This window comes from Pan troglodytes, chromosome 1, assembly GCF_028858775.2.
Source record: "Pan troglodytes isolate AG18354 chromosome 1, NHGRI_mPanTro3-v2.0_pri, whole genome shotgun sequence".
NCBI lineage: Eukaryota > Metazoa > Chordata > Mammalia > Primates > Hominidae > Pan > Pan troglodytes.
Genome location: NC_072398.2, coordinates 204,116,998 through 204,135,837, shown reverse-complemented (window position 1 = coordinate 204,135,837; position 18,840 = coordinate 204,116,998). Strand labels below are relative to the sequence as shown.

The 18,840-nt window shown below is 53.4% G+C and overlaps 2 protein-coding genes across 4 annotated transcripts in view; both read left to right on the top strand.

Annotated features, from left to right (window-relative positions):
• ZDHHC18 (zinc finger DHHC-type palmitoyltransferase 18) overlaps window positions 1-11,218 on the top strand; it is a 30,480-nt gene extending 19,262 nt beyond the window's left edge. Inside the window, exons 3-10 of one of the 3 annotated variants that reach the window (XM_016956995.4) lie at window positions 2,746-2,895; window positions 4,435-4,572; window positions 4,691-4,739; window positions 5,262-5,364; window positions 6,887-6,999; window positions 7,861-7,960; window positions 10,320-10,397; window positions 10,983-11,088. In XM_016956995.4, the coding sequence (XP_016812484.1) occupies window positions 2,746-2,895; window positions 4,435-4,572; window positions 4,691-4,739; window positions 5,262-5,364; window positions 6,887-6,999; window positions 7,861-7,960; window positions 10,320-10,361 (695 nt within the window). In that variant the 3' untranslated portion in view covers window positions 10,362-10,397; window positions 10,983-11,088. Of the gene's footprint in view, window positions 1-2,745; window positions 2,896-4,434; window positions 4,573-4,690; window positions 4,740-5,261; window positions 5,365-6,886; window positions 7,000-7,860; window positions 9,853-10,319; window positions 10,398-10,982 lie in introns of those variants that run through there. The other 2 variants (XM_016956987.3, XM_016957003.4) reach the window with 2 other exon arrangements.
• A 6,041-nt stretch (window positions 11,219-17,259) lies between these two features.
• On the top strand, window positions 17,260-18,601 carry SFN (stratifin). Its single transcript, XM_001145451.6, has one exon. The coding sequence runs from the start codon at window positions 17,350-17,352 to the stop codon at window positions 18,094-18,096; it is 747 nt and encodes a 248-aa protein (XP_001145451.1). The 5' UTR covers window positions 17,260-17,349; the 3' UTR covers window positions 18,097-18,601.
• The last annotated feature ends 239 nt before the right edge of the window (window positions 18,602-18,840 follow it).

The window sequence follows — 18,840 nt, the reverse complement described above, 5'->3', positions numbered from 1 at the left end:
CAATTTTCACAAAAACAACCTACTGGGATTTTTGACTAGGATTATGTTGAATCTGTGGATTAGGGAGAATAAATCCTTTCATAATATTCAGTCTTCCAATCCATGAATATGCTATATCTCTGCCTTTTTTTCTCTTAAATTTCTTTTGTGTGTGTGTGTATATATATATATGTGTATATATATATGTGTATATATATGTGTGTGTATATATACGTATATCTATATATACACATATATATCTATATATATACACATATATACACGTATATATATACACATATATATACATATATACATATATACACATATATACATATATACGTGTATATATATGTGTATATAGAGAGAGAGATATATAGATATATATCTATATAGAGATATATGTGTGTGTGTGTGTGTGTGTGTGTGTATATATATATATATTTTTTTTTTTTTTTTTTTTTTTTTGAGGCAGAGTCTCGCTCTGTCTCCCAGGCTGGAGTGCAGTGGCCCAGTCTTGGCTCACTGCAAGCTCTGCCTCCCGGGTTCACGCCATTCTCCTGCCTCAACCTCCCAAGTAGCTGGGACTACAGGCGACCGCCACCACGCCCGGCTGATTTTTTTGTATTTTTAGTAGAGACGGGGTTTCACTGTGTTAATCAGGATGGTCTCCTGACCTCATGATCTGCCTGCCTCGGCCTCCCAAAGTGCTGGGATTACAGGCGTGAGCCACCATGCCCAGCCTTAAATTTCTTATTATGAAAATTTCAAACACACAGAAAAAGCAGGAAGGATTATAGTACAACTAATTCCTGTACATTCACCATCTAGATTGAATAGTTGTTGATAGTGCATCTTATTTGCATATATATGTTTGTTCTTCTCAAACTATTTCATAGTAAATTATAGACATCATAGATACTTTACCTATAAATATTTCAACATATGTCTTAAAAATCTAAGGATAGTCTCCTACATAATCACAATTCCATTATCATACCTAAGAAAATTCATTGTTCCTAATTTTTTTTTTTTTTCGAGACAGAGTCTCCCACCGTCGCCCAGGCTGGAGTGCAGTGGCACGATCTCGGCTCACTGCAAGCTCCGCCTCCCGGGTTCAAGTGATTCTCCTGCCTCAGCCTCCCGAGTAGCTGGGACTACAGGCACACGCCACCACACCCGGCTAATTTTTTGTATTTTTAGTAGAGACGGGGTTTCACCGTGTTGGTCAGGATGGTCTCGATCTCCTGACCTCATGATCTGCCCGCCTCGGCCCCCCAAAGTGCTGGGGTTACAGATGTGAGCCACCACACCTGGCCAATTGTTCCCTAATTTTTGTTTGTTTTTAGAGACAGGGTCTTACTCTGTCACCCTGGCTAGAGTGCAGTGGAGTGATCCTGGCTCATGCTCACTGCAGCCTGGAACTCCTGGGCTCAAATGATCCTCCCAACTCAGCCTCCTTAGTAGCTGGGACTATAGTCACACGCCGTCATACCCGGCTAATTTTTGTTATTTTTTATAGAGATAGGGTCTTCCTATTTGCCCAGGCTCATCTTGAACTCCTGGGCTCAAGCAGTCCTCCCATCTTGGCCTCCCAAGGTGCTGGGACTACAGGCATGAGCCACTGCATTCGGCCCGTTTCGTAGTTTTTAATCTGTAGTCAGATTTCCACAGTTGCCCTCCAAATGTCTTTTGTTGCTGTGTTTTGTTTTGTTTTTCAAAATAAGATCCATGATGTATTGCATTTGTTTATGTCTCTTAAATCGCTTTTAATTTAGAATCATCTCCTCTCTGCCTCTCTTTCTCTCTTTTTTTTTTTTTTTAAGACAGGTTCTGGCTTTGTTGCCTAGGCTGGAGTGCAGTGGCGTGATCTTGACTCACTGCAGCCTTCACCCCCTGGGCTCAAGTGATCCTCACTCCTCAGCCTCCCAAAGTGCTGGGATTACAGGTGTGAGCTACTGCACCCGACCTCCTCTCTCTTTTTATAAATGACATTGACTTTTGTTAGAGATCAGGCCAGCAGTCTTGTAGATGTCTCATATTCTAGATCTGACTTTTTCCTCATTGTGTTACTCACTTTGTTCCTCCATCTCCTGAACCTCCTGTAAACTGGGACATAGGTCTAGGCTTGATGAGATGCAGATAAACCTCACTGGCCGGGCGCGGTGCATCACTCCTATAATTCTGGCTGTTTGGGAAGCCGAGGTGGGCAGATCACCTGAGGTCAGGAGTTCAGACCAGCCTGGCCAACGTGGTGAAACTCTGTCTCTACTAAAAATACAAAAATTAGCTGGGCGTGGTGGCACACTCCTGTAATCCCAGCTACTCGGGAGGCTGAGGCATGAGAATCGCTTGAACCTGTGAGGTGGAGGTTGCAGTGAGCTGAGATTCACGCCACTGTACTCCAGCCTGGGCAACAGATTGAGACTCTGCCTCAGGAAAAAAAAAAAAAAACCCTCACTAAGCTTTCTGGGAGTCTCCTTCTCTGACAGCCCTTCTTAGAGTGGGTAAGGCCGGCAGGTGTATGAACAAGTATGTAAAGTTTTAGCACAGTGCCTGGTACAGAGGCAGTCTCAGTACATGGTGGCAGTTCCTAATATTTGTCCCTGCCTTAGGCCAGACATTTTACTCCAATGTTTGTTCCTGGGAACCTGTTACCCTGAGGCTTCTCCTGGACTGGCCAGGCAGCAGTAGCTTTCCCCTGCTGGGGATCCGGGCCCTGGGCTGCCTTGGGCATTCCCCATCTTTCTCTCCTCCTTCCCTCAGACAACACAGGCAGTTCTACATACCGGCCACCCCCTCGGACCCGGGAGGTGCTGATCAACGGGCAGATGGTGAAGCTGAAGTACTGCTTCACCTGCAAGATGTTCCGGCCACCCCGAACCTCACACTGCAGTGTCTGCGACAACTGTGTGGGTGAGTAGGAGGCAGCAGGGAGGGATGCAGGGATTCCTGAGAGAGACTGAGTCGTGGGGATGGGGGGCATCAAGCATGGGGATGGCATGGGCAGGGTCTGAAATACCCAGGGCTAGGCAGGGGGTCTGGTTCACCCAGATTTGCCCTGACTCAGGAGGGCCCAGGGGAGGGGCCCTCAGCATAACCAGGAGTGTTTTGGCTTCAGCTCAGGATTGGTGGATTCCTTCCCCCAGCTCTGAGGTGTGGGGCAGACAGACAGGCTTTGAACCCTTCTCCCAAGCTTCAGCCCGGTCCTCAAGAGGTCCAAGCTCCCAGGAAACAGACTGGAACAATAACATTCCAGATGTGTTTGGGCCAGAAAGAATGAGTTACTGTCCAGTGGCCCAGGGCCAGCTGTACTGAAAAACTTTGATCTGATTCCCAGAGTTGAGAGGGAAAAGCATCTAGCAACAGAGGCGTTTAAGCTGATGAGGTGCAGAGGATGTCACCACTGGAAATGGCTCCTGACCCTACAGCTGCCTGCAGTGGTTGTTTTGTCCCCTCTCCCTGCTCTCCAGAGACTGTGTAGTTCTGATGGGCACCCTGAGAGGGTGTTGTAAGGGATATAATGCATGAGAGGGCCCAGGTGAGCTGAGCCACAGTGACTGTGCATAGTTCCCAGGGCAGTGAGCTCATCATGCCAGCTCAGTACTCCCTAAGCAAGAGAACAGCAGGGAACACCCTGTGATGGCATGCAGTGAAGGGGGTGACTCAGTGGGCACCATTCATCCCCAAGGAGCTGCCCCGCCCACCCGTGCAAAGGGCACTGGCCTTGGCATGAGGCCTGCAATGGGCTTGTGACCCACATTCCCACAAGGACTTTCTTTACCAGTCTGGGTGTGCCTCCACCCCCGGGGACAGTGTGCAGGTGAGCTCAGCCCTTTGACCTGGCCTGTGATGCTGGCTGGCTGTGAACCCCATTGCAGCTCAGCCCCTCCCTGGGCCGCTAGTCCTAGAGCAGGAGACGGGTTGTTGACTGTTAGCATGTGGTTGGGATGGTAGACCAGGTGACAAGTATTTTTGTGAGTCTTTGTGCCGGCACTGCTCTGGATCCTGGGGAGTCAGCATGGTGTGAGACCAGCACAGCCCCCCTCGCCCATGGAGCTTACAGTCAAGTAGGGCTGATTGGCCAATCCAGTAATTATAAATAAGCATAAAAACACACATGGGCAGAGTGTGACAAAAGAGAAGTGATGGGGCAGATAACAGGGGCCCCCTCCCCTAGTCTGGGATTGGAAGAGACTTTCTTAAGGAGGTGGCTTTGCAGCTGAGACGCGAAGGAGAAGTTCCAGTTAACCAGGTAAAGAGACGAGAGAGTGTATCAGGCAGTGGGAACTGGTACACAAAGGACCAGAGGCAGGTGTGTCCAAGGCGTGGGAGCCAGCTGGTGCTGCGAGAGTGAACGGGGTAGGAAAGCCCCAGCCATGGGTGAGGCCGCCAAATGCCTGTGCTGGCTGCAGGCCAGCCCACACTAACCCATCGCCCCTTGCCCTTGTCCAGAACGATTTGACCATCACTGCCCCTGGGTGGGCAACTGTGTGGGGAGACGGAACTATCGCTTCTTCTACGCATTTATTCTCTCCCTCTCATTCCTGACGGCCTTCATCTTCGCCTGTGTGGTCACCCACCTGACGTTGCGTGAGTTGTGGGTGAGGGCAGTGGGGAGTGGAAGGGTCAGCCAGCAAGCTCAAGGGTCAGCAAGCTTCAGCAGTCACTGTCCCTCTGAGCTTGTCCTCTCCTGTTTCTTTCTCCCCAGGCGCTCAGGGAAGCAACTTCCTCTCCACTCTGAAGGAGACACCAGCAAGATATCCTTTGTCAGCTAGAGGACACTCCAGTGGGAACTGAGGTCCCTTCACTGGGTGGGTGCCCTGCCTCATCCTCTAATCAGAAGGGAACAGCGTACAGCTCACATGTGACCTCTAGAATCCAACATGCCAGCTCTTCTGTTCACACCCGGGCAAGAGCTGATCCTAAATGGGGCATTGTGGGGCCGGGGGTTCCCCGTCTTCAGGGGCCTGGAAAAGAGTATGTCCCTTAAGATGCCAAGCTCCCTGGACCGTGTCGTGCCCAAGGCTCTTTGTGATTGGAACCCTCAGTTTTCTCTGCCGTCCATCACCCTGACCTTGTCTGGCTCTTGAGTGGGGTCCTGACCCTTCCGAGGGGCCCAGGAGGTGATCCTGCTAAGAAGTGGGGACTGGGCCACGGGAAGGTTCCAAAACTTCTCAGCTCTCTGGGGAAACAGCTCCATGGAAGGATAGGTGAGACGGGCCAGGTGTGGCTGGGAGGCTCCCCACCCTCCACCCGTTGAAGTCCTTAACTGCCCTCACCGTGCTGGAGTTGGTGATCTGCTTCTTCTCCATCTGGTCCATTCTGGGCCTCTCAGGGTTTCACACGTACCTCGTCGCCTCCAACCTGACTACTAATGAAGACGTGAGTAAACCTGGAGCCACCCCTCATTCTAGGGCAGCGCCCTCAGGAGGAGGCAGGGCTGAGGGAGCCTGGGGCAGCCAAGCACAGTCCTGACTCACGGACTGCTGGGATAATGCCTTTTAAGCAGCCAGATGCCTCCCAGTCATCTCAGCTTGGCCCTGGTGGGTCCGATGCAGGCTTCTGAGACCTCCACATGCTTCATTCTCTCAATGCAGGCTCCCAAGGTCCCAGGTTGCTTTTCTCCACAGCCCTGCAGGAGGCAGTACTCACAGCACAGCACGCATGATGTTTGGCTGGCACATGACCGCTTACAGAATTCTTTCAGTTCCCGTCATTTCTTTGGGTCCTTTTGCCAAGCCTGAGGCAGAAAGGACAGGGATGTTTTTTCCCCATTCGATGACTGAGAGACATGTCCCATGTCTGAGAGGTCACACAGCTGGGAGGGGACAGAGCCAAGGTTGGTGCCCAGTCACAGGTATGCGCTCCCTCTTCCACACTGCCCCTGTCAGCAGCAAAGCGTGACTGTTCTCAAGGTGGCACTGGCCTGTCCTGGCTGCCCCTCTCAGTATGCACGCCTGGGGGAGACAGGGCACAGGCCAGTGGGCTCCATTGACCTTCCCTACCTGCCACCCTGCAGACTGCCATCAACAAGCATGTTTGATGTGCCCAGTCCTAGGCCAGACCTGACTTCTCCTCCCCATCCTCCAAACACTAAAAAGTAAATGAGAGCATCTGTTTCAGGGCCCACCATCTGATACTTACCAGCAACCCATCCTCCAACAGAAAATACATTCCCAGACCTCATCCTCTCATTCAGGGAAACAAAACTTAACACACATGACAGGGCGTTGTGTGCTTGGTGATCAGTGAGAACAGAAATGCCATCAGCCAGTATCTCCCGCAGTAGCTTCTTGGGTGCCAGTTCTGCAGCACATTACCAGAGGTTAAAGAGAAAGGAGTGTGTGGCCAAATAAGTGTAGAAAACTCTAGGTTAAAGTCAAGGTATTCTTTATTGCTAAACTCTCCAGTGCCTTCCATAGCTGACTTCACAGAGCTAGAGAATCTGGCAAGAATTAATCTAATGCCCTAGCAATGCCATCTGAGAATTAGTATTATTTTCCCTGTTTTCCAAATGAGGACTCAGGCTCAGCGAAGTGGTGATCTGTCCAGGTAACGTAGCCAGTGAGTAGCAGGGCCGGGGCTCACAGGCAGGTCAGCCCTCACCCTGTGCCCCTGCGCTACCCTCCTTCAGAAGTGGCTGGCCGGAGAAGGGAGGAGTCATCCGAAACGTTTCCTCTGGATGCTTCTCTTGGGCTCTGCTCTGTCATCTCCTCTTTGGGGCCTCCTGATCTCTGCCAGGGGTCCCCCACATCCTCATTGAATGGCCCACATGAAAGACATGTCACCTTCTGTAACCAGAATTGGTTTCGGAATTGTCCAGTTGTCCCCAGCCTCTAGACCTGCCTCCTAGAAAAGTGAAGCAAAAGGAGGTACTTGACCTAGGCCTCCTTCCTGCTTGCAGATCAAAGGCTCGTGGTCCAGCAAGAGGGGCGGTGAGGCCTCTGTCAACCCCTACAGCCATAAAAGTATTATCACCAACTGCTGCGCTGTGCTCTGTGGCCCCCTACCTCCCAGGTAAGTGAGCGGGGTGCGGAAGAGGGGTAACAGGGCCATGCCTGGCCAGTGATCAAAGTGTTCCTGGATATCAGCCGACCTCCCCCTACACCCTAGATGCCCTCCGTCCACTACCCCCTGGAGGGCATTTGTCATGTGACGGAATTCCATGGAGAATTGTTATTTAATCACGTGCTCATTGTAGAAAAAAAAAAATTAAGTACAAAACGTAAAACAGAGGAGCATTGGCTATGACATGTAATTCTACTCCCCGGGGGTAGCCACCATGACTGTTTCAGCCATGTTTGAATGACACTGCCCTTCCCGTTGCCCACTGCCTGGACTGGGTGGCAACTCCATCCTCTCCTGGCAGTAGGAACCCTGGGGACTCAGCCCTGCTGGGTCACTCCCTGTTCATCCTGACACCAGGGGGCACCAGAGTTCCAGAACGGGGATTACATTGCTGTGGGTACTGCTAAGACAAGTCATTCCCACACAGTCCTGTCACCTACCCCACCCAGTATCCCTGTCACCCAGCCTGCCTAGAGGGGAAGGGAACATAGGAATTTCATAGTCATCAAATACCTATTCATCCTTGCTTTCCTCCCTCACCTGCAGCCTGGCTTCTTGGCAGCCAGACAGGTGGGCCAGTTGGAATTAATAGTGAATAAATTCTGTGGCCAAAAGCCAGGTGGCCAGAGGGCAGAGAGAGGCCTGCCAGAGGTAAGGGTCTTGGGCCCCCAGATGGGCAGCAGCTCTCCTTTCCTCAGCCTTTCTCAGCCTGGGCCTTTCCTTGGCTGAGATAGACTCTGCCGTCCAACCCCTGGCCTGGAGCCTCAGTGTTGGGCAGAGCCCTCATGTGTCCCCCTTGTGTTTTGGAAGCCTAATTGACCGGAGGGGATTTGTGCAGTCCGACACCGTGTTGCCCTCACCCATCAGAAGCGATGAGCCAGCCTGCAGAGCCAAGCCTGATGCCAGCATGGTAGGAGGCCACCCCTGACCACGGCTCAGTACTTGCCACCTGCTGGCCTGTCTGACCCTCCGCACTCACCTGCCGGGACCCTCCCTATTCCATCCAAGGGAAGCAGAACTGCCAAAGACTCAAGTCTTTTCATATTTATTTCCCATCCTGCGTGGCTTTCCCTGAACTGTTCCGTGGCTGTGCCCTCTGCTCCCCAAACCCAGGTTCCCACAGCCTTGGGCCCTAGGTACCCCAGCTGATCAGTGCCAGGAGAGACCAGAGCCTCTGGAGGCTACCCAGGGGACCACACCAAGTCCTTGCCTGTGCCGGGCGAGCCCTGTGTGAGTGAGGCTGTGAACTGAGCGTGAGGCCTCCCAGGTGGGGGAACTGCTTGGGCCTTGCTGAGCCAGGGTCCTCAGGGTGAAGCAGGACTGAGGAGTGGCCAGCTCTGGATAGCGGGCTGTGGAGAGGAAGCCTCCATGGGCTGCTTTGGTCTGTGGGCTCCTTCGTTCCCTTGGTGATAATTTCCCTTTCTTCTGTGGGATTTTTGGTGGGGTTTTCCCCCCTTTTTTATGGAGTTGGCCAATAGGATTGAGTTGGGGCTCCAGTAGAGAAGGCAGGGTTGGTGGTGGGTGGGGGCAGCCTGTATCAGACAAAGGTAAATCAGCCAGCCAGGCACCCACAGCCTCAGCTCCTGTGCAGTTCCTGGGCAGCACAGTGGAAGTGGGAGCCTGGTCCTTCCCCTGCCCATGGAGAGCTCTTTAAGGGATCCCAGCCTGCCCCTCCACCTCTCTCCCAAGCCAGGTCCGGGCATGGGTGGGTTATGCTCATGCTGGCAATACTTGAAACGGGTTTATTAATGCTGGGTATTTTGCACAATTTTATAGACCTCTTTTCTACATAGTCTTTTTTAAATGGAAGGAGAAAATGTCAGCCACATTACTGTCTGTGTAGTGCCAGGTGAAGGGTTATCAGAAGGCTGGTTGGTTTTAATAAGTTTATTCCAAGAGACCTTCTGGCTGGAATGAGTGAGAGTGTGTGTGCATGTGTGTGTGTGTTCATGTGTGCCCTGTATGAATGTGGCTGGCTCCCATATCCCCTGGGCTGCCCCCTGCCCCATCCCCTTTGAGTGTCAGAAGCACTCTGAGCCAAGGGGACCCGGGGCACGTGCACTGGTCACGAGAAAACCCTGGGCTCCCACTGGGGCTCAGCCCAGCCTCCTATCTTTCCTTCTTCTATGGACTTCAGACAGCCAGTGTCTGGGGACTCTGCCACTCTACCCCCAGCCCTACCCACCAGCCCCCAGGTGAGGCTTCCAGCTGGGACCTGCCCAGACAGGCTGAGCCTGGGCGTGGTGGGTGGGGTGATGGCTCTGGGGAGCGGCTGCCATCCTACAAGCCACACCCCCTCCTCTGAGCTCTGAATATGGGACCCAGTGCCAGGAGCTGGAAGACAAGGTGTTTCTGCCAAACGGGGACCTCTATCCAGAGAAAAGGAAGAAGGTGCAGGGTGGGCCAAGAGGCAAGTGAAGGTTGGCCTGAGTCTGGGCCGGAAACTCAGAGGATGTTTCTCCTCTGCTGGGAGCTGTAGTTTCTTACCAAAATAGATATTGTTCCACCATCCCCCTCCTTGGCCCTTCAAGTGGGCTGAAGCCCTTGGAAAGTGACATAGGAAGTACCCAGATCTTGCCCTTCTCACTCCAGAGGCTAGTGGTCACAGACAGCTGGGAATGGCAGCCACAGAGGGTCCCCTCTGGGAGAAACAGCTTCACCCCAGCCTCAGGGCCCTGGGCCATCACTGCAGTGGCCCTGGGAGGTGAGGAAGAAGCTGGCTAGAGGAGGGGGCTCCCACCTACCTTTTATTTAAGCCAGTATTCTTTGTTCCTGCTTGTAATAAAACTTTAGTTTATAAGAGTTGCTTTGCTTTGGTTTGGTTTTTGTTTGCTTTTCCTTTGCTGAGGCCCCAGCTGGGAGCCCTCTGTTCTTTCAGACAAATTTGGTTCTTTCCTGGGGAGACTGTGAGAAGGCAGGCAGCCCAGTGATCTGGCTACATTTTCCCTCACCTGGCTGGAGCTGTGTCCGCTGGAGGAAGAGCAGAGAGGGCTGCGGCTGAGCCCCCATGGGCACGTGAAAAGAGGCCATCCTGTCCCCTCTTTGTCCCCTCCACCTTCCCCTGCCTCAGGGGCTTGGAGACCCCCAAATTCTTCTTCCCTACTGCCTTTCCACTCCGATCCCCAATGAGTGCCCAGCTAAGAAAATGTTTGAGACAGTAGGTTCCAGTTTGAGAGCCGGAGCTTCCCTGGCTACCACCTCCAACCTGGGCACCAGGGCCCAGCCAGACAACTCATAACACTGGCCCACCTCTCTGGTATCTCCCTCAGGAGGACACCTGTCAGGATTTTGCCATCTCCTGCACGGCCTGAGGGGAGCTAACAGGCCTCTTTGCAGAGGGTTAGCTGGTAAGACCGTTTCTCCCCTGTCGGCCAGCACTGCCCGCTCCCCTCACACACCATCTCATCCTCATCGCATGCCTCGCCAACCCCATGGAGCCCGTCCATCTGTCTGGTGTGTGGTGCGGTGTGTGTGCTGGTGGTGGTAGGGTCTCCAGGGACTCCCCCCTAAGCAGAAGGATCGGGATATAGGGCAAGGCTAAAAGCCCAGCCCCATTGTGGACTGAGGAAGTAGCTTCGCGCAGAGCGGCTCTCCAGCTGGAAGAGGAGGTGGAGGGTGAGGCTGGGGAGAGGATGGCGAACCTGCCCTGAGGTGCTTGGGTCTGTGCTGGTGGGGTCCTGGTATGCAGGGGCCACCGGTCACTAACACTCTTATGTCCTGGCTTTCTGTCCCCGCTGAGCTTTCTCTCCCCCGCCTGTTTTCTCTCCTGCTTCGTTGCCTGCTGCCTGAGCCTTGGCCCTTCTCTCGGGGAGAGGCAGGTGCTGTGGCAGCACCTCTCCCCACCACCGGGGCCCCTGCAGGCCGCCTCCCTCCTCCCAGTCCTGCTAACCCTCTCTCTTCTCCTTCTTTGCTGTCCTGCCGGGGATCTCCAGTGTGTGCGGGGGCTTAAGGACCTCCTGAGGACCGCTGCTCTCTGCCTCTCCAGGAATGGCCTGGGGGGAGCCAGGCACCCGGCACCTCCACCTGCCTAACCTGTGGCCCATCTGCCACCATCTGTGCCTACAGGGTCTGCCCCCAAGCCTGCCCGGCCTGTGTGCTCTCTAGGACCCCCATAGGGGGCAGGGGCTGGCCTCTTTGCCCCATTCCCGCTCCATGCCGGCCAGAGTGTAGAAAGCCATAACGCAGCCATCAGCACAATAATGTGACTCTACGCTGATATGCTCCCTCTCTCCTCCACTGACTTCCCCTTCCCGGATTTGTGAGGTGTCAAGACTAGGAATCTGGCCTTAGAGCCTGCCCCTCCACCCCCTCAGATCAGGCATAGCCATAGTCAAGCCCAGCAGGTTTCCTCAGGAGCTGTCTGGGGTGTTGATGGTGGATGACGCTGCTGAACAAGTTTGGTGACTGTTCTAAGCACAACTGGCTTGATACTGTTCCCACGGCCTGTCCACCTCCCACCCCCAACCCTCCACCAGAGTAGGTAGGATGTAGGGAGGGTGCGTGCCTCCTTTGCTCTAGGCACTGAGGGACCAAGCTAGCCGTGCACAGCCCCATACACTTCAGGGGACTAAAGGAAAGAGCTGAGCCAAGGAAAATCAGCTGAGCCCAGGGCTGGGGGCTGCTTGTCTGCTATCCTGTACCTTTTTTTTTTTTTAACCAAAATAAAGATTCCCCTCTTCTTGCCATACCATTGGCTGTCTGGTGGCGCCTTTACTTTGGGGCCCAGGGATGGGACCTGCAGTGGGCGTGTGGAACATATGGCTCCCCCTCGCTCCCAGCTTTCTTCCAGCTGGCCAGTGCTGCTCTGGAGATTTACAAGCACAACGAAGCCAGGAGGGACACAGGAAAAGTGGCTGACATCCTTTTCACTCTGCCCCTCCAGAACTCTTGGTCTCAATTCCAGACACCACCCAGCCTTAGCTGACCTCTGGATTCTGATAGGTCCCAGTGCAGGCTGAGACAGAGGGTTTAACTCCAGTTTGGGACTGCCATACCCATGAACTGAGCCCAGCCCAGGGTAACGATCTCATGGAAACTTCTCTCTCCCCAGTTGCTGCGCTACATCAAGATACACACATGTGCATACACTGTACTATGGGCTAAAAAAATAGCTACCGCTACCGTTCAGCAAGGGCTTGCCGAGTCCCGGGCCCATTTTCTCATCTTAACCTGTGAGGAGGATGATGTCAGCCTTTTTACAGATGAGGGAACTGAGACTCAAGGAAGAAACAGGAGCTGCCCAAGGTCACCCAGCTGGCAAAGCAGCAAATCCCAGATCGGAACCTGATCTCTGCCCCGAGCTCTGAGCCATCTGCACTACCCAAGGAATGAATACAGCGGTGGGAGGATGAGATCTGGGAGAAACCCTAAAATTAGAGAATGTCATAGCCAGTAGAGGGCTTAGAGTTGATCTGGGCCAGCCTCCTTGTTTTACTGATGGAGAAATTGAAGCCCAGAGGCAGGAAGGGACCTGCCCAAGGCCTTATAACAGAGCTGGGATGCAGTCCCACACTCTGACCTCATTCCATTCTCTCTCCATAAATTCTGCACTGTCTCTAGACTGGACTGGTTTAGATGTGGGATACTCTAAACGGCAGTGCCTTCAAGAGAAAAAGAATCAGAACTACGAATCACTTAAAAGTAATGTAAGCTACTCTGGGCACACTGCCTATGGGGTCGCCCTGCTCCACAAGGAGCCGTAAAAATAATAAAAATAATTTAATATCCCTTCCCAAAGGTAACCAGTAAAGTAAGCTCTTGGCTAGGTAACTGGACTCTTGTTCACAACTAGCCAGGGGGAAAAGGTGCTAGAGCTTCCTCTGGCCACCTGTTTAATTTGATCATTCCAAGACAGAAACATTTCTTAGGAAGTTCTTTCTAGAATCTACCTGGTGTCCCTCCCACTGCTATCAGAGCCCTGTCCTCTGTCCTCAGTGGAGGTAGAGAGCAAATGGTTGCTGCTTTCTTCATCACAACCCTTCAAAGCCTATTATTACCAGCTAAGAAGGATTGGTTGACTATGGGGCCAGAGCCCCTGAGCCTGCTGGTAGAATGGATGCTGTACAGGAGGGTGGGGAGGTAGCAGGCAGAATGAGGAAAGCCCCTTTGAGCTGCAACCCCAGCTCCTGTCCTGCTGACTCAGACAGCTGACTGTGGAGCTCCATGCCCTGCCAGGGCCTGCTGCCTCCTGCCCGTCTGAGCTCCTGAACTTGGGAAATGGAGGCCCAGAGGCAAAGGGAGGTACCTGAGACAGGAACTGAGTCAGGATCAACAGGCCAGAGCGGGCAGGAGGTATCAGGCAGCCTGGCTCCCAGATGCACCCCTGAGCTCCAGCAGGGGAGGAGTAGGAATGAAGGGGCTTCCTTGCCCTTGCTCATGGCTATGCGGAGGGCGTGAACCACCACCAGGTCCTCTGGCTTAAGTGGCGGGAAGCAAGTGGTCCCTCCCTGGACTCAGGCTCCAAAGTTCCTGGGCCTGCCTTCCAGGTTCCCAGCGTCCTGGGATCTCCAGCTTTCCCCAGGACTTGGGGAAGCCCCGGCTGGATGACTAGTACAAATGAAGGCCCCTGAGGTTCCAGGACCTGCTGAGGTCACAGGAATGTCCTAGATCAAGCTTGTCCAACCCATGACCCACAGGCTGCATGTGGCCCAGAATGGCTTTGAATGCAGCCCAACACAAATTAGTAAACTTTCTTAAAACATTATGAGACTTTTTTTGCAACTTTTTTTTTTTTTTTTTTTTAGCTCATCAGTTATCGGTAGTGTTGGTATATTTTATGTGTGGCCCAAGACAATTCTTCCAATGTGGCCCAGGGAAGCCAAAAGATTGGACACGCCTGTCCTAGATGGAGAGGAAGGAGGCAGTGCTGAGCACATCTGGCCATTCATCCTTCTGGAGAGAGAAGGCTATGGGCAAACTGCTTCCTCTCCCCTGTAGACACCCAGCTGGGAAGGTCTGGCCTTTGGCTAAGTCCTGGCTTGGGGTTCTTCCTCATTTCACAGAACCTAACTCTATGTTAGTGCTTTGTGAGTATATGTTGATCATAATAAAGTTGACGGGATTTTTTCACATGATAATAATAGTTGCCATCTGGCCGGGCATGGTGGCTTATGCCTATAATTTCAGCACTTTGGAAGGCTGAGGCAGGTGGATCACTTGAGGTCAGCTGTTCGAGACCAGCCTGGCCAACATGGTGAAACCACATCTCTACTTAAAAAAAAAAAAAAATTAGCTGGGTGTGGTGGTGCACCCTTGTAATCCCAGCTACTCGGGAGGCTGAGGCAGGAGAATCACTTGAACCCAGGAGGTGGAGGTTGCAGTGAGCCGAGATTGTGCCACTACACTCCAGCCTGGGTGACAAGAGCGAAACTCCGTCTCAAAAAAAAGAAAATAATAATAATAATAGTTGCCATCCATTCTACTGTGCTTTCCATTAACTCGTGTAATCCTCACAAGTCCCATTTTATAGTTACAGGAACTGAGGCTCACAGAGCTTAAATCACTTGGCCAAGGCCGCAAACAGCTATAAGAATTACATTTAGGCAGTCTGATTCCAAAGATACTAGTCTATTCTGTATCTCATAGACAAACAATACATATTCACTTTTTTGTTGTTGTTTTGTTTTGAGACGGAGTCTTGCTCTGTCACCCAGGCTGGAGTGCAGTGGCGCCATCTCGGATCACTGCAACCTCCGCCTCCCGGGTTCAAGCGATTCTCCTGCCTCAGCCTCCCGAGTAGCTGGGACTACAGGCATGTGCCACCATGCCCGGCTAATTTTTTGTATTTTTAGTAGAGACGGGGTTTTCCTGTGTTAGCCAGAATGGTCTCGATCTCCTGACCTTGTGATCCACCCACCTCAGCCTCCCAAAGTGCTGAGATGACAGGCGTGAGCCACCACGCCCGACCTATATTCACTATTTATAAATTGGAGAGAATAAGAAAATCAAAAGGGCCACGTGTAGTGACTCACACCTGTAATCCCAGCACTTTGGGAAGCCAAGGCAGGAGGATTGCTTGAACCCAGAAGTTCGAGACCAGCCTGGGCAACATGGTGAGACTCTGTCTCTACAAACAAATACAAAAATTAGCTGGGCATTGTGGTGAGCACCTACTTCTTAGGAAGCTGAGGCAGGAGGATCACCTGAGGCCAAGGAGGTTGAGACTGCAGTGAGCTGTGATCATACCACTGTACTTCAGCCTGGACATCAGAGTGAGACCCTATCTCAAAAAAAGAAAATAGAGAAGAAAGAAAATCAAAGGGAAGCAAAATCACTCACTCTCACTACCTCAAGATACCCTCTAGAAGTTGGTATTTTAGTGTGGTTCCTATTGTTTTCTGTGTCAGTTCTCCGATTTGAGCAAAATCTTTGGGACGTCAAACTTAAAATCCCCTTTACTTCCTTGGAAACCCTGTAGCATTAGCCCAGACATGTCCCTACTCCTCCTTGTGGCAAAGAGAAGGATCTCGTCTTTGGTCCCCAGAGTTCTGGCCTAAGCCTCCCTCCAGGAGGGAAGATGAGTGTTCAGACACTCAGAGTACCTGGGGGAGACACAGGCCTGTGAAATTATCCTGGCTCAACTATTAGGCCGGCAGAATCCCAGTGAAGGGAGCCCTACCTCTGAGCCCCATCTAAGCTTTGGCTATGGGTGGGGCAGATAAGCAGGAATCCATCCCTATAGGCTCAATGCCAACACCCTTAGGTGAAACTCTTGATGAAACTTGAGGCCAGGGCTCTGGCAAGCAGGGAAAGAACGTTGGCAACAGAGGTCTCCATCTCTGAGGACTCTGCCAGGGGTCAGAGGTGGGGCAACGGTCAAAAGGAAGGAACAGGCCAGGCACAGTGGCTCATGCCCATAATCCCAGCACTTTGGGAGGCTGAGGCAGGAGGATCGCTTGAGCCCAGGAGTTTGAGACCTGCCTGGGCAATGTAGTGAGATCTTCTCTCTATTTAAAAAAAAAAAAAAGGAAGGAACAAGGAAACTTCTGAGAGACAGGCTGGGGGAGGCATCACGTAGCTGGAATTGCTGCCCCATAAAACAGAATGGTATGTGTCACTGCCACCTCCCTTTCTCAGTCCTCTCTCTCCCCAGGTTGCTAGCGTCCCCCCTGGGGGATCAAACTGGACTGCTTCCCAGCCTCAGACAGAGAGCAGTCTGAGTCAGGCAGGAAAGTGGGACAGCCGGGGAGCTGGACCCCACCCTCTGTGAGCCCCGCTGGTACCTGATGGCATGTGGCTTGGAGAGGGCAGGTGACCTGGCGTGGAGGGCCAGAGGGTAAATCCTCAAACAAGTGGCAACAGGCCACCAACTTGAAAGGGAAAATTGTGTAGTGATGGGAAATGTGTCCAACAAACCTACTGGGTGACTAATTACAAAGGCTGGGCTGGAGCTTCAGAGGCTGCTTGTTAAACACTTCATTAAGCGGCACTCTGAAAGCTGCTACCTGCGCATTCTGGGAGCTCAGAGGGGACCCTGAGGGGGAATGAGGCCTAGAGGATGGAACCATCTTCAGGTAGACTGAGAAGGAGCCTGGATCTCACTTCCAAACACAGTCTGGAGCTCATAGGTCAGAGGCCTCAATGGGAGAAAAGCTAAAGGAAGCAGGGTGCAGAAAGGAGTTTCAGGGAATTGGTGGCTATGTGACTTTGAGCAAATCTCACCCCTCTCTGAGACTTAGTGTTCCCATCTCTATGGTCCTGTGTGTGTCACAGAGACATGGTGGGGATTAAATTCGATCGTGAATATGAAAGTGCTTGGGAAACTCCATGGCCCTACCTAAACATGAGTTATCCTCACCTGAACCAAGGGGGGAAGTTACCTGGCAGGATTAGGAACCCCATCCTCCTGAACCTTTATGGGCTCTGTCGAGGCTGAAGCAGCCAGGGGCTAAAGCCGTCCTTAGCCCCTGGAAGGGCACTGTGAAAGTGGATCTGATTTGAGAAGCCGTTTCCTGATGTGGGCAGCCATGTGATGCCAGCCCCGAACAAGAGGGGGCAGCCTGGAGCCTGGAAAGGTGCCAGTGCAGGTGGGGCCCACGCCCAGATTTCTCCTGCTGACTGTTCTGATGATTCACCCCCACATCCCAGCCTTTTTACCTTTACTGCAGAGCCGGAAAGGGTGTGGGGAAGAGAGGAGAGGGAGGCAGGTCTTGGGCCCTGGTCCCGCCCCCTGCTCCTCCCCACCCTTCTCTGGGCCTGGCCACCCAGCCAAAAGGCAGGCCAAGAGCAGGAGAGACACAGAGTCCGGCATTGGTCCCAGGCAGCAGTTAGCCCGCCGCCCGCCTGTGTGTCCCCAGAGCCATGGAGAGAGCCAGTCTGATCCAGAAGGCCAAGCTGGCAGAGCAGGCCGAACGCTATGAGGACATGGCAGCCTTCATGAAAGGCGCCGTGGAGAAGGGCGAGGAGCTCTCCTGCGAAGAGCGAAACCTGCTCTCAGTAGCCTATAAGAACGTGGTGGGCGGCCAGAGGGCTGCCTGGAGGGTCCTGTCCAGTATTGAGCAGAAAAGCAACGAGGAGGGCTCGGAGGAGAAGGGCCCCGAGGTGCGTGAGTACCGGGAGAAGGTGGAGACTGAGCTCCAGGGCGTGTGCGACACCGTGCTGGGCCTGCTGGACAGCCACCTCATCAAGGAGGCCGGGGACGCCGAGAGCCGGGTCTTCTACCTGAAGATGAAGGGTGACTACTACCGCTACCTGGCCGAGGTGGCCACCGGTGACGACAAGAAGCGCATCATTGACTCAGCCCGGTCAGCCTACCAGGAGGCCATGGACATCAGCAAGAAGGAGATGCCGCCCACCAACCCCATCCGCCTGGGCCTGGCCCTGAACTTTTCCGTCTTCCACTACGAGATCGCCAACAGCCCCGAGGAGGCCATCTCTCTGGCCAAGACCACTTTCGACGAGGCCATGGCTGATCTGCACACCCTCAGCGAGGACTCCTACAAAGACAGCACCCTCATCATGCAGCTGCTGCGAGACAACCTGACACTGTGGACGGCCGACAACGCCGGGGAAGAGGGGGGCGAGGCTCCCCAGGAGCCCCAGAGCTGAGTGTTGCCCGCCACCGCCCCGCCCTGCCCCTTCCAGTCCCCCACCCTGCCGAGAGGACTAGTATGGGGTGGGAGGCCCCACCCTTCTCCCCTAGGCGCTGTTCTTGCTCCAAAGGGCTCCGTGGAGAGGGACTGGCAGAGCTGAGGCCACCTGGGGCTGGGGATCCCACTCTTATTGCAGCTGTTGAGCGCACCTAACCACTGGTCATGCCCCCACCCCTGCTCTCCGCACCCGCTTCCTCCCGACCCCAGGACCAGGCTACTTCTCCCCTCCTCTTGCCTCCCTCCTGCCCCTGCTGCCTCTGATCGTAGGAATTGAGGAGTGTCCCGCCTTGTGGCTGAGAACTGGACAGTGGCAGGGGCTGGAGATGGGTGTGTGTGTGTGTGTGTGTGTGTGTGTGTGACAGTGTGTGCGCGCGCGCGCCAGTGCAAGACCGAGATTGAGGGAAAGCATGTCTGCTGGGTGTGACCATGTTTCCTCTCAATAAAGTTCCCCTGTGACACTCCTCCTGTCTCTCTTCCAGTTCTTGGCGATGGGCTGGGAGTGGGACTGGAATCTGACTTAGAGACCCTGACTTTGGACCTCTGAGTTAGGGCCCTGAACTCCCTAGGTGGCTCAGTGGCCCGCACGCAAGACTTTGAGTCCAGGTGAGGCCGGGGTCCGGCTCTCTCCATCACGGCGGCCCCAGTCAAACTGGACGGGACCGGGAGGGTCGGGTGAACCCACAGGAGGCGCCGTGGCTCC

Coding starts and splice junctions, on each gene's coding strand:
- SFN (XM_001145451.6), top strand. CDS start 17,350: ATGGAGAGAGCCAGTCTGATCCAGAAGGCCAAGCTGGCAGAGCAGGCC.